Source organism: Bufo gargarizans, chromosome 2, assembly GCF_014858855.1.
Source record: "Bufo gargarizans isolate SCDJY-AF-19 chromosome 2, ASM1485885v1, whole genome shotgun sequence".
NCBI classification, from domain to species: domain Eukaryota; kingdom Metazoa; phylum Chordata; class Amphibia; order Anura; family Bufonidae; genus Bufo; species Bufo gargarizans.
In genome coordinates this window covers 148,783,404-148,797,105 of record NC_058081.1, presented here as the reverse complement: position 1 = coordinate 148,797,105, position 13,702 = coordinate 148,783,404, and the positions used below count along the sequence as shown (strand labels likewise).

The window sequence follows — 13,702 nt, the reverse complement described above, 5'->3', positions numbered from 1 at the left end:
GAATAGCCTGGATAAATAAAAGCATTCCAAAGTAATTAACACATAAAGTGACACGTGTCAGATTTGCAAAATTAGACCTGGTCACGAAGGTGAAAAATGGCTTGGTCTTGAAAGGGTTTATGAGCTTCTCTCCAGATTTATCATTGAGACTTTTTTTTTAAAGTCGCAATCTTACTCCAGGAGGAGGGTGGAGTAGGAAAACTGGAGTAACTTTTCTAGACAAGTGTTAGGTTTAAAGAGTAACTAAACTTTTATAATAATTTTTAATATGTTGTCCCAATAACTTAGTGGCTGTGCAAAATTTTTTACATTACATGCAATTACAAAAGTATTCACATCCAGGTACTTGTTTGAAAACTGTAGAATACTTTTCATGGGACAATCCCTTTGTGTTACTTGCATACTACTATTTCCCACAAACTATCACCTAAACAGATAGCCTTATACTCTCCAAACAGCACATGGATTTGTTCAAGAAGACAAGGCAGAACTTATTAAAGGGAGTTAAATATGATGAAAAGAGTCACAATGCTTAGGATTGGTCATCAATATCAGATTGATTGGGGTCTCCTGGTCAGCCATTTGAAGAGGCTGTGGTGCTCCAGTGAACACTCCAGCCTCCTCGCACCTTACCAAGCACACTGTATAGTGGCTGTGCTTTGTATTGCAGCCCGGGTCCATTCACTTGAATAGACTGAGCTGCGTCTAGGCCATGTGACCGATGAACGTGATGTCACTGTTCTAGGAAGAGGCTGTGGTGCTCAAATAGTGTCGGGAGTTGGACTCCCACTTGACAGATATTGATGACTTTTCCTAAGGATAGGTCATCAATATGGAAAACCCGTTTAACTGCTGCTGTGTCTTCTGGGTGACATACATCTGTATTATAGAAGATATAGAATTACAGTGGCTAAAAGAGATTAACTACAGTATATGAATTTTGTCATTATAGGTAAGAAAATGTACAGCTCTACAGAGGAGCAGACTCAAAAAGCCAAAAGACGTGTTCTAATGGCATCTACATTTGGAACTAGCATTGTGGGTAAACTCGGAGACATTTTGCGTATTGGTAAATCCTCTTCTACTATATATTAATATGTTGATCTATATATATATATCACATTTTAGATAAGTATTACATAGTATTGTGCATGTACCTTCATATTATAAACAAATTACACCGAAAGTCGGAAAATTCAAGTGCGTCTACTAGAGGTGAGCGAATCGAAGCTGACGAAGTGGAATTCTATCCGAATTTCAGTAAAAATTAGATTCGCAACGGATAGGAATTTCCTCGAGCTTCGTGATAACGAATTTCAATTTTCCTAAAATAGCGGCTACACGTGTGAGGACTGTGGACATGGGGCAAGGAACTCTGGGAAGGTGGGATCACCCAGATTGAAATGCCTGCATACAGCCAATCAGCAGCCAGCCATCCCTGTGATGTCACAGCCCTATAAATACGGCAGCCATTTTAGATTCTGCCATTTTCCAGCATTCAGAGTGCAGGGACAGACGTGTGAAGATGCTAGTGACAGCAAGTGGAAAAACGATTGTGAGGGGAAAAAAAAGGCAGAAAAAAATATTTAAGTGTAGGGAAAGGATAGGAATCATTTCACAGCACGTCAGAAGGCGCTAAGGAAAGTGATTTACAAGTGCAGGGAACGATTACAGCTCTGTCATTGCAGCTTTTTGTTATTGGGCTGCAAGTGTTATGTTGAAAAGCCTTTAGTGGCTTATATCTTAGTATCTTATTCAGTATGACAAGAAAAATATATATGCATTTCACTTCTGCATTTATTTCTGTTGAAAGCATATAGGGGCGTAGTTCAGTACAACAGGAAAAATATATTCTCATTGCATTTCTGCAGTTAATTGTTGTAAAAGTGTTTAGTGGACTATTTTAGTACAAAAATAAAAATATATTTGTCGCTTTTAGGGTTGTTTTAATTTCCATTTAGTTTGTGTAGTTCAGCTACAAGTAAGTCAGGCAGAGAAGTGCCAGGCCATGCACAGAGGAGTGGCAGAGACCTGAATGTTTTGGATGCAAGCAGAGGTCGCAGCAGAGTAAGGGGGCATGGCAGCAGGAGTTGCAGCGAGAGGCCTGAGCTCCTGGTGTCATCTAGCGGTTGTGTCTTGACCAGCAACCCAGCGGTTCTTGATTGGTTAACTCTGTCATCCACATCATCCCAAGTGACATCAGACACTTGGCCAACAGTCGTGGGTTCGTCAGACACAGCCTTTAGTTGGCATGGCCCGGGGGCAGGCCCTGTGCCCTCACCTGTCCACAAACTACCTGTCCTTTGCTGTTCCATCAGCCACAGAAATATTGTATGCTGTGGGCTCAGCTTCACTATACAGCAAGGACGAGCAGCCAAGATCTGGATGAGACATCCGCCGCTTCCTCCGGTAGGTGGAAGCAGTGATGAGGAGAGTGGTGCAGGAGCTTGTGTTGCTCCTGACCCAGAGACCGTTGAGATCAGTGATGTGCAGACTCTACTTGATGATGATGTAGCCGATCGCACATGGGAGCCGGGTGCAGAAGAGGCTTCATCGTCATCAGGAGAAGAGGGTGGCAGCTTGCCTACGAGGCAGCGGCTGAGCCAGCTGTGTGGTAGCATGGCTGGGAGTCAACAGGGTGGCAGCAGTTGCAGGTTGGGAGCCAATCGTGACCGGGTTAGACCACCTGCTTTGCAGCAGCATACCTGCCCGGGAAGTAGTGGTGCAGGGGTTCACGGAGGCAGCGGCGATAGCAGTCAGTCAGTGTGGACTGTTGAGGGAAAAATCACCTACTCGGCAGTGTGGCAGTTTTTTATTAAGCTGCCAGAGGAGGTTAACGTAGCCACATGTAGAAGATGTGGGCAGAAGGTGAAGTGTGGCAATGTTGGCACTACAGCCCTGTGTCAACATATGCAGTGTCGCCATGCAGTTGCTTAGGAGAACCGTGGCTCCGATTGGTTGGTCCAGCCTGCCGCAGCTACTGCTGCATCACTCAGTGGCACGCACCCGGTTTAGCCAGTCAGGTCTCCTCAGCCGAAGGGAGATGTCTGTCATTCCTATCTTCTGCTGGTCCAGATGCTCCTCCTCCTCTTCATCATCAGTCATTCCGTCAGCAATCGATCACCTAAGCGATTGCCAAGAGACAGCGGTATCCGTGCACACATCCAACGGCGCAGAAGCTGAACGTGCTCCTGTCCAAGTTGATGGTGCTGCAGTCCCTCCCTTTCCAAGTGGTGGACTCTGCACCTTTCAGAGAACTGATGGCTTGTGCCGAGCCGAGGTGGAGAGTCCCAAGCCGTCATTTCTTTGCGAAAAAGGCAGTATCAGCCCTGCACAAATATGTAGAACAGAAGTTGGGCCAGTCCGCGAGCCTGTCGGTGTTTGCCAAAGTGCACGGCAGCGCTGACGTGTGGAGCTGTAACTATGGTCAGGGACAGTACATGTCCTTTACGGTGAATGTGGTTCCTGCACAGCCACACCAGCAACTTGGCCAGGTCACTCCGCTTCCGCCTCCACGTTGTCACGCTCTTGGTCTTGCGACAATGTCCACCTCTGCCTCCTCATCCTCCACCGTGTCCTCAGCCTCCACTGCAGAGACAAGTCACAGTGCCCCTCCAGCATACCATGTGTGCAGGGCTCGTCTGTGTCACGCTGTTCTGCACCTGGTTTGCCTTGGCAAACGGAGTCACACAGGGGAGGAACTTCTCCGTATGCTGACCGACAATGGGAAGAACATGGTGTCGACGCTGCGTCAAGGAAGGCTGAGCCATGTGCCCTGCATGGCACATGTGTTCAATATGGTTGTCAAGTGGTTTCTGAAGTCTTTCACCCAACTTCAAGACATCCTAAAAAATGGGCAGGAAACTTTGCATGCACTTCAGCCACTCGTAAACTGCAAAGCACACCCTCCTTGAGCTGCAGCGGCAGAACGGCATCCCCCAACATAGGCTGATATGTGATGTTTCCATACGGAATTCCACCCGCCATATGTTGGACCGACTATACGAGAAACAGAGAAAGGCCATCAACAATTTCTTGATGATGCAAGCGGATAGGAGTACTCCACTATGTAACTTTGATGTGAGCTAGTGGCAGCTCATGCGTGACACCTGTCATTTGTGCAGGCCCTTTGAGGAGGGATGAACAACGTCATTCCACTGCTTTATGTCCTGGAGCAGATGCTGGTAACTATGGCTAGTCGGGGGACAGGAAACGTGGCGCCCCTGTGGGGGCTGAACTGGAAGAGGAGGAGGAGGAGGGGGAGGAGGACATTGGAGCACAGGCAATGTGTAGCCAAATGGATGTTTTATCTACTCAGCTGACAGGCGAGGAGGAGCACAAGCAGCCAGAGGAGCTACAGGGCAATGAGGAAGATGAGACAGAGGACCCGGACACACCGTGGCAGTATGCAGTGGAGATGGAGGCAGGGAGTCCCTCCGAGTCACTTGCACAACTGGTATGATGCATGCTCACTTGCTTGCGTAGTGACAGCCGAATTGTCACCATTCGGCAGAGGGATGACTTCTGGCTCTCCACCTTGTTGGACCCTCGCTACCAGTCCAGAATGGAGGCCTTTCTTACACCCACTGAGAGGGAGGACAAACTGAACTACTACAGAGACATCCTATGTAGTCATTTGGACGCTACCTATCTGCGTCATCGTCCATCCTCTCGCAGGTCTGAACAGGCGGCCCCTCTGCGCTCACGTTCCACTGCCATGGCTGCTAGGGAGGGGTGGGGTGGCAGGAGCAGTACCAGCTCCATCAGCAGCAGCCTGAGTCTAGAGTCGCTGATGAGTAGCTTTCTTCAACCGCATTGTGAAGAAACTATTCACCAGCAGCAGCAGGTAGACCTAGAGCAGAACCTGAACCAGCAGGGGGTGGCATACTTGGACAGCACCCTGCCAGTCAACACTAAAGAACCGCTGGACTACTGGGTAGCCAAACTGGATTTGTGGCCACAACTAGCAGAGTTTTCCCTGGAAAATCTGTTCTGCACGGCCAGTAGTGTGGCATCAGAGCAGGAGACATAGTTACCCCAAGGAGAACTCGCCTTTCCACCCAAAATGTGGAGAGACTGACCTTTGTCAAGATGAATTAGGTGTGGATCAGCCAGGATTTCCAACCACCAATTCCTGATGCATCAGACTAGATCATCCATGGTGCCACACCAACACTTTGATAACAGAGACCGGTTTCTTCTGGCTACCTGCCTCATTCCTGATTCCTAGTGCTCCTGATCTACCTGATTCCAAGTGCTCCTTATTTCACCCACCTTCGTCAGCAGGTACTGGTATTGCCACCCACCACCCCCCTCTGTTACTGGGTCACTTTGTGGTCTCCTGATGCAGCTGCTGCTGCCATCTCCAAGCTATGTTACCTTGCCACTCTGTGGTCTCCTCATGCTGCTGCCATATCCACACTAGGTCACCTTGCCACTCTGTAGTATCCTGCTGCCACCATATTTACATTATGTCACCTTGATACTCTGTGGTCTCCTCATGCTGCTGCCAACTCCACACTGTCACCTTGCCACTCTGTGGTATCCTCCTGATGCTGCTGCAATCTCCACATTATGTCATCTTGCTACTTTGTGGTCTCCTCATGCTGCTGCTGCTTCCATCTCCACACTATGTCACCTTGCCACTCTGTGGTCTCCTCATGCTGCTGCCATAACCACACTATGTTACCTTGCCACTCTATGGTCTCCTCATGCTGCTGCCATATCGACACTAGGTCACCTTGCCACTCTGTGGTATCCTGCTGCCACTGCTGCCATCTCCATATTATGTCACCTTGATTCTCTGTGGTCTCCTCATGCTGCTGCCAACTCCACACTATGTCACCTTGCCACTCTGTGGTATCCTACTGATGCTCCCAAGGAAGATGATAAAAACTGTTGTTATATATCACCGTACCATGTTAAAATAATTGCTACTTTGTAAATCGATACCATGACAGAAAATAATCCTGCTGGTTTTCCATTAGGTTGTCCAGTGCAGACCATCCACCAAAGTACGATTCATTGGTTTCTAAGGAAACAACCAATAGAAGAGATCAAGGACTTGAAATATCGTGTTCTGGTTTCTGGACGGGTTCTAGAAATTAACCCATTGTCTGAACAGAGTACTGGAGAGTTTAGATGCTGGACTTCAAATGATTCAAAGATAGTGTCTGCCTGGGTGAATGTCTCTTTAGAAGGTGAGGTTTTATAGACATTGGAAATTTAAGTTACAAACCCATTATTCTGATATTAAGTAAAGTCACAATTAGGTAGAACATTTTTGACAGCGGCCTCATTCTTCTTACCTGCTCCTTGATCAAACTGCTCTTGCACCATTACATCTCATTACTCAGATGTATTATATAGTGGATTTATGACGTTCACATTGTATACTCACCATAGTGATTCATATCTTGTATTATGAAGTAAACCCAGGCTGTATTATTTTATGTCCTGTGGGTGGCAACTTGAGGAACACTATTGCTCTTAGCTTTAGCCTCATCTCTTAGATATTTGTTTCAAAAATATCTGTAAATGTTTCATTCATCTGAATGGAGTATATAGAAATCAATCTGTTTTCCATCGAAACAACACCACTCAGATGAATGGAACTGATTTTCAATCACAGAATTTTTCGCAACTGTTACATCAGTGGCCTGTGTCCACTTTCGGTTTGCTCTGTCAGGCAGGCATGGGCGCACCCTTGATTACCTCCGCTCCCCTTCTGCGTCGGTCCGGACCCACGGGCCCTCTTCTGCTCCATCATGATGGGCACAGCAGCTGGAGCCACCTGAATGTTCCCTGCTGCAGGCCGCAGTCTGCTTCTTGCCCGCAAGGCCTTTCTTCTCTGCCTGTAGAACATGCTCGCACCACTCTTGGCTCTTAAAGGGCCATCGTGTATGCACTCTAATTCACACCAGTCAATGGCTGGTCACCTTGGGGTACTTAAGGCACCTTACCCTATGAGAGGGTGCCTGAGCAATAGGTTGTCTAGATTGCTAGTTTCCTGCAACGGTGCCATATTTTTGTTTGTCTGCCCATGTGTAACGGACCGTTTCCGCAGACAAGGGGTTAAAATCCGTTTAGGCGATATGCCCCTTTCCGAGAGACAGGCACAGCTACTGCAGAACACCAACCTCCCGAACTGGATACAAAATAGCACTCCAAACTGGAACCTCGCAAATAGCTGTCAGTCAGACGAACAGGAAAAGCGTATCAGTCAGCTTACACTCCTGGCAATCAGTCTCCAACAGCATACAGGGAATCCCTCCAATAGCGAGACAAGGCTCCGTCTTGAGGGTCAGCAGTGATCTGACGTGCTGGCACACCCAGCCTGGTTTTTATTACAGTTTTGCAAATACAGAACAGATACAACATATCCCCACAATGCATCATGGTTTCCTCCCCTCTGTCCCGGAGACGACTGAAGACAATCCAATTATCTCTCAGGACAAAAGGGAGATCACCAATACACATGTGGAGACAACAGGACAGATATCACCATTTAAACACACAATGGCACACCCCCACAGCAAACACAGACATTTAACATATCCCCAGATAGCTCAAGTCTGAGTGCATATCATTAGGTGAATGGCACTCAGAATACACAAATACAATAATATTAGCTATCTGGGTGCCCTCACATAACATACAATTTTATAAAACATATCACAGGAACCCCAAAACATGCAATAACCCCATAACCAATATATCCTCGGAACCGGGGGATCTGGGTGAACCACATGTCCAAAATTCACCCACATCCGTTCAGTAGTTTGGAAGATACAGTTACACTGAAAATATACAAGTTATACCAAAAATAGTCACTAATAAATGTGTCCCCTGTTTGGTAGTTTCAAACTCCTGAATGATGTCTCTGTGCACCAAATACAGGCAAGATAGCACCGTGTGAAAAGTCAGAACAGTGTCTGTGAGGTAAAATGGCCGCTATCTATTGTTCTCACCATGTGCTTCATCCAAGCAAGTAAGGCAAATGATGCAATCCAGGGACAGAGGGCTCCGTCCCAAGTGCCTTAAGACCCAATTACTTATGGGGCCATAATCCCAGGGCAGGAGGCTGGTAAACAGCCCCCTCCAAAACACCGTGGCGAGGTTGGTTTCGCCACACCATGTATCAAATTTTGATTGTTTTCTGGATTTGACCCTTTGCTGCCTGACCTGACCTCTGCCTGATCTCTGTACAGACCCTAAACTGCCAGACCTTACCTCAGACTCTTTACTAGCTTGTTTATACTGTGCGTGCTCTGACCTTGGGCCTGTCTCTGATTACTGTTTTCCTGATCCCTTGGTGCACTGCACTGGTGTCTCTTGACCCTTGTTGGTCGGCAGTCAACGAAACAGAGTATTCCAGAAGGTAAGAGCCTGGTGGTTCACCTGCAGCAAAGTCCAGAGCCATGTACAAGGATTAAAGGGTGAAAACCAGGGGACTGCAATGATAACGTCCTTAGGAGTAGCCCCAAATCAAGTCTGTTAGGTTTACACAGTGGTTTCACACCCACTACTGTAACAGTAACAGCAACCTTTTTGTGACCTGTGAGTTCATCCTTTACCCTAAAGCCAGGCAGGCTACAGCAAGACTAAATGCTCCTTCTTACTTTAAGCAAATTTATGTAAAAATGTTCACGGAGGATTAAAAAAATAAAAGCTTATGTATAAATGTCGTACAGTACAGAAAAGTTTGCACGGTTAAGGGCCTTGGTGCAGTGTACAAGCCAAAGGGTGAAATACTAAGGGTTTTATTCTGTGTCCTACCCTTGACGTCTGTATTTGGTTCCACAGCTCGATATAGTGAGAAAAAATTATAATCAATTCCAGGTAGTTTTAGTTGGATATTTCAAGCTAATACAAGTCAGCACACGCTGCAGCAGGACTCCAAATCGTAGTAAATTATTCCTTATGAGAAGTACTGTTCACTCCACCTCCCTCAGAGAACAAAGCGCTAACTACATACACCTCTCATCTGCAGTTTGGTTTTACATTTATCAAGGATGGAGTCTAGATACCTTTTCCCATTAGCAATAAACTACCCACATATACCGACATGCATGTGTTTCTTGCTAAAACATTATCAAGATGATTCATGCAAATTCTTGAATGCAGAAATAACTTGGACTAATTAGTAAGAAAATAGAAAAAAACAGGTATTGAAAAGAAAATAGTGGAAAACAATGAATTAAGAGCGGCCTGATGACTTGTGGATACAGCTGGGAGCTATCATTTGTTGCTGGTTAGTGCAGAAAAATCTGGCTCTTTCTACAGTCTTAAATCTAAAATCTCTGTACTCCTTCATATCCAAGTGTCAAACAAAGAATGGCCATACAGTCCACATAGTGAATGTGTACTATGGTCTCATCATGCCTCCATGCGTGCACATACAGAACCCATACAGTACACATGTAGCACACATATGGGAATCATGCAGAATGCATTTACCAGCCTCACGGCACTTACTGTGAAAATAATGTGACAGTACCTGATGAAAAGAGATTGAGATTCCTCACTGGTTGATACCTTTTAATGGCTAAATGAAAAGATGATGACAAAACTGCAAGCTTTCGAGGATATTTGGGCCTCTTTATCAGCTGTCACTTAAGACAGTATCTATATTTATACACCAAACTACATAGGAATAATGAGGTAGATGAGACTAGAGATGGCCTTGCGGTTTGCCCGGCGGTCGTTTCGCGGCGAACTTTGCGTGTTCGCGATTCGCCGAACATGCGAACATATGGAGAAATTTGCACCCGCCATATTCTTTTACATTGTGAAGAACTTTGACCCATGACACATCCATCAGGTGGTACAGGACAGCCAATTGAGACATTTCAGCACATGGACGTACCCCCTACCTTATAAATAAATCTGATCTGACCGCCATTTTACATTCAGTGCTTTGCCAGTGTAGGGAGAGGTTGCTGTGTGGAGCAGGGACAGGCTGTTAGGGACACCAAACACTAGCTAATAGGGCCACAAAAGTCATTTTAAGGACTGGTATAGGTGTGATACACAGAGGGGTGCGATATACTTATAATATACTTTTATAATGAGTCAAAAACACACAGATCTATATAGTGATCACCTGGAAGTCAGGGGCCTAGGGGCTAGGGGCTTACTAGGGCAATTTCTATATAGGGTAAGGTTCCGGACAGGGTCGCTCTTATCAGGGTGGGTGGTCTGTGGTTAGGCTATCAGGGCCAGGATAGCACCCCCTTGTAGGGCAATATCAGGGACAGTTCTTTGCCCACCCTTCAATACCACATCATCATCTAGCCCAGGGATAGATGTTTTTTGCTTTCCCTACTGGATTCATTGATGTGCACTGGAACCCCCCGGATTGTGGTAGGACATATGGTTTCTGATTTGGTGCCGCCGAGCACCTGATTTAGTGCCGCTGAGCACCTGATTTAGTGCCGCTGAGCACTTGTTATTGCCTACCACATCTATGTCTTTTGCATAGGAACCATTTACTTCAATGGGTCCGAAAAAACAACGGAAGGTACTCTGTGTGCTTTCGGTTTCCGTATTTTCGTTGCGCAAAAAAGTAGCGCATGTTCTATTATTGTCTGCAAAGCACGGTCCGAGGCCCCAATCAAGTCAATAGGTCTGCAAAAAATACGGAACGCACATGGAACACATCCGTATGTCATCCGTATTTTGCGGATCATACTGTAGAACAGCTATGCCCAGCCTATATTGCTCATGTGTTTGGTGATTAATAAGTTACAACGGATCGCGTACGGAAACCATACGGATATGTTTTGTGGAATAAGGACGAGGAAGAGGACTTTAATCAGAGAGAAAAAAAAACTCAGATACGGAACAACGGATCCATGAAAAAAGGACCGCAAAACAACAACAGGCGTGTGCATGAGCCCTAAGAGGTATCAACCACTGAGGAATCTCAATCATTAATTTATTTACTGGCTAACATGGTACAAACATATGTATGTGCGTATATATATATATTTTTTTATTAATTTTTTTATGGACTCGTAGCACTCCAAAAAGAAGCCTGCATTGCTGCTGTAATATGGGTGAATATTACGCATATTACAGCAGCTAAGCAGGCTTTCTTCTTTCCTTGCCCTTCACTGATCCTTAATTCATTCTGTCCTTCTGTCTGTCTGACCTTCTTTCCCTCTATCCATAGGCCCATCCTTCCGTGTTTCCTTTTTTCCTTCTCTCATATTTATGGGACTGCTGGATATTGCAGAGCGCTGTCCTTGGCTTCTCTTTGGCAGTCCCCTAGACATGAATGAAACCAAGAACCCCCATGCTCATGATTGGTGGAGGTCCCTCTGGTTGGATCCCCCTACGATCAGACACATACCCTATGTAGTGGATTGGGGATACATTTAAAACACAGCACATCCCCTTTAAGTATATCAGAAGTCACAGCAATTGGACAAGATCAGGACAGGTTTTTATTCCTTGGTTGTAGGCAGGAATGTTTGAATTTACTGTCAGCAACTAGAAATTTTAAAGATGATGAGAAATTAATAAGCAGAGTATATCAGAAAGCTGCATAACTTTTCATTTTACAATGATTGAAGGAAACTGTCGCTAGGTCTGGGGCCACTAAGCCACCAATGTGTCATTATACAGCTAGGATTTAGCTTTGTAAATATGCCCATCAAGTCCAAAAGAGACTTGCCATGAGCAGAGCAGCATCTAGCATATGTGAATTATACAGATAAAGCTGTAGACTATACACGTCATTTGACGTGGCCCAGCTGCATTGACCTAGACATGGACATGCGTCGGATGCTACTAGGCCCATATCCAGACACTTCTCTTATAAGTTCTTTCATTACCTAATATTGAAACAAACAGTTTTGACAGGGGCATGATTAGAGAGCTGAACCCCAGCTGTTTATTGGTTCCAAACCAGGTGGCAGGCTCCCTTTAATCTATATTATCGTAAAACTGGAAAATATATTTAAATATTAGGTTTGAGAACTGCATAAAAACTGTTATAAATACAGAGTGATTCAAAAAATGGTGCAAAATTATAGCCCGGTATTCATAAACACAAGACAAATTTATTAACATGAAAAGGCAGTATACACGTTTTATCTACACACTACAAATGTTCGATGTGAGCTCCACTGGTGACAGCAGATGTCTAGGCGGTACTCCAGTTCTGTACAGACGCATGTCAGCATATCCTCGGATATGAATTCCAATTTTTAAGTGATGCATTGTTTCATGTCGGTCAGTTTCTGTGGCTGGGGGGCAGATACACAGAGTTCTTGATGTAGCCCCACAGAAAGAAGTCGTAGGGTGTTAGATCTAGTGATTGTAGGAGCCAGTGTATCATTGATGAATTGTTTAGTTCAGCACAGTTGATCCAACGTTCCGGTAGAGTTTTATTCAGGTACCCAACTGGAAATGGGGAGAAGCGCCATCATGCTGATAGTCTAGACTATGTTTGGCAGATCTTCCTCTATCTGTCACATAAGCCATTCCCTTATCATTTCCAGGTAGGCATGACCATTCACAGTGTCCTCGGCAAAAATGAAGGGACCGTAGACTTTGCACCTGCTGATTGCACAGAACAGGCCTTTACTTTTGCACCATCCTTTTTTACTCACCTTGTTTATTGTTAGTGTTGGCACTGGTTCCTGTATATGCTGAAGCAGTAAAATAAAAAAAATCATCATTTTAGAGTTTCAAATCTAATATAGTTGTCCTGCAGGAAAATTTGGCTTTCAGTCTTGTGGCAGCATGGACCATTTACTAATTTGACGTTTGTCTGCCACAGTCTACAGGCTGGAATATGGGGAATGGACACCTTGCTCTGCAACGTGTGGAAATATGGGATCTCGGTTACAAACTCAGCATTGTATCAACAGGGAAGGACAGAGGGTGAACATGTCCTTGTGTGAACATCTAGAGCCATTGCCGGTCAATTCTCAGCCATGTAATGTAGAAGACTGCCCTGCAAGGTAAGTCATCATGACTGCCGTATCTGGTAAAGGAGAAATGAGAGAGACAATTGTGTATCATTTCGCTATGTTGTTTGCATTATTTGACACGTTGTATATTCCTAGATGGGCAACAGGTTCGTGGTCTGACTGTTCGGCCTCTTGTGGCACTGGATACCAGCACAGACTAGTCGCATGTCAGCAGATCTTATCAGATGGTCGCGTGAAGGTGCTGCCTTTAAATTCTTGTGGATTTGTTGACCGACCAGCCGCACGGAAGCCATGTTCTGTTGACACTTGTGTGGACTGGATTCCTCAGGCATGGGGACAGGTAAATATGAGTGTCACACCTGAGGTTCTTAAAGGCACCTCCTCACCTAAGACCATAGTATTATAACTAGCAATTGGTAGGTGGAGGATGATTTTGCATTGTAGTCCAGGAGATTCAAGTTACACTATAAATAAGGAAAACATTATTTTTTAAAGTTAGGTTTCAATGACGCAGAAATCTTGGTGTTCTTTCTGTTTATTCCAGTTTGTATTATGCATAAGACCCTATGGACCAGCGTACATGTCTATCTCATTCTTTCTATAAGTGCTCCATGTACCAAATCCTGAGGCAGAGAATTCATTCAAAAGTCACATAGAAGGTCCATTAAACCATTTTGTGCTGGTTTAGAAAGTGGTTGTCCAGATTTGAAACAATTTTCATTAGCCTTGTTCCTCATCCACCGGATATGTGAATGGAG

General features: G+C 45.1%; 1 protein-coding gene across 1 annotated transcript in view; it reads left to right on the top strand.

The window, feature by feature from the left end:
* The window catches only part of ADAMTSL3 (ADAMTS like 3), a 468,234-nt gene that overhangs the window by 435,332 nt on the left and 19,200 nt on the right, over window positions 1–13,702 (top strand). The window contains exons 25-28 of the mRNA XM_044279573.1: window positions 953–1,069; window positions 5,988–6,200; window positions 12,791–12,974; window positions 13,080–13,284. Of these exons, the coding sequence (XP_044135508.1) occupies window positions 953–1,069; window positions 5,988–6,200; window positions 12,791–12,974; window positions 13,080–13,284 (719 nt within the window). The remainder of the gene's footprint in view (window positions 1–952; window positions 1,070–5,987; window positions 6,201–12,790; window positions 12,975–13,079; window positions 13,285–13,702) is intronic.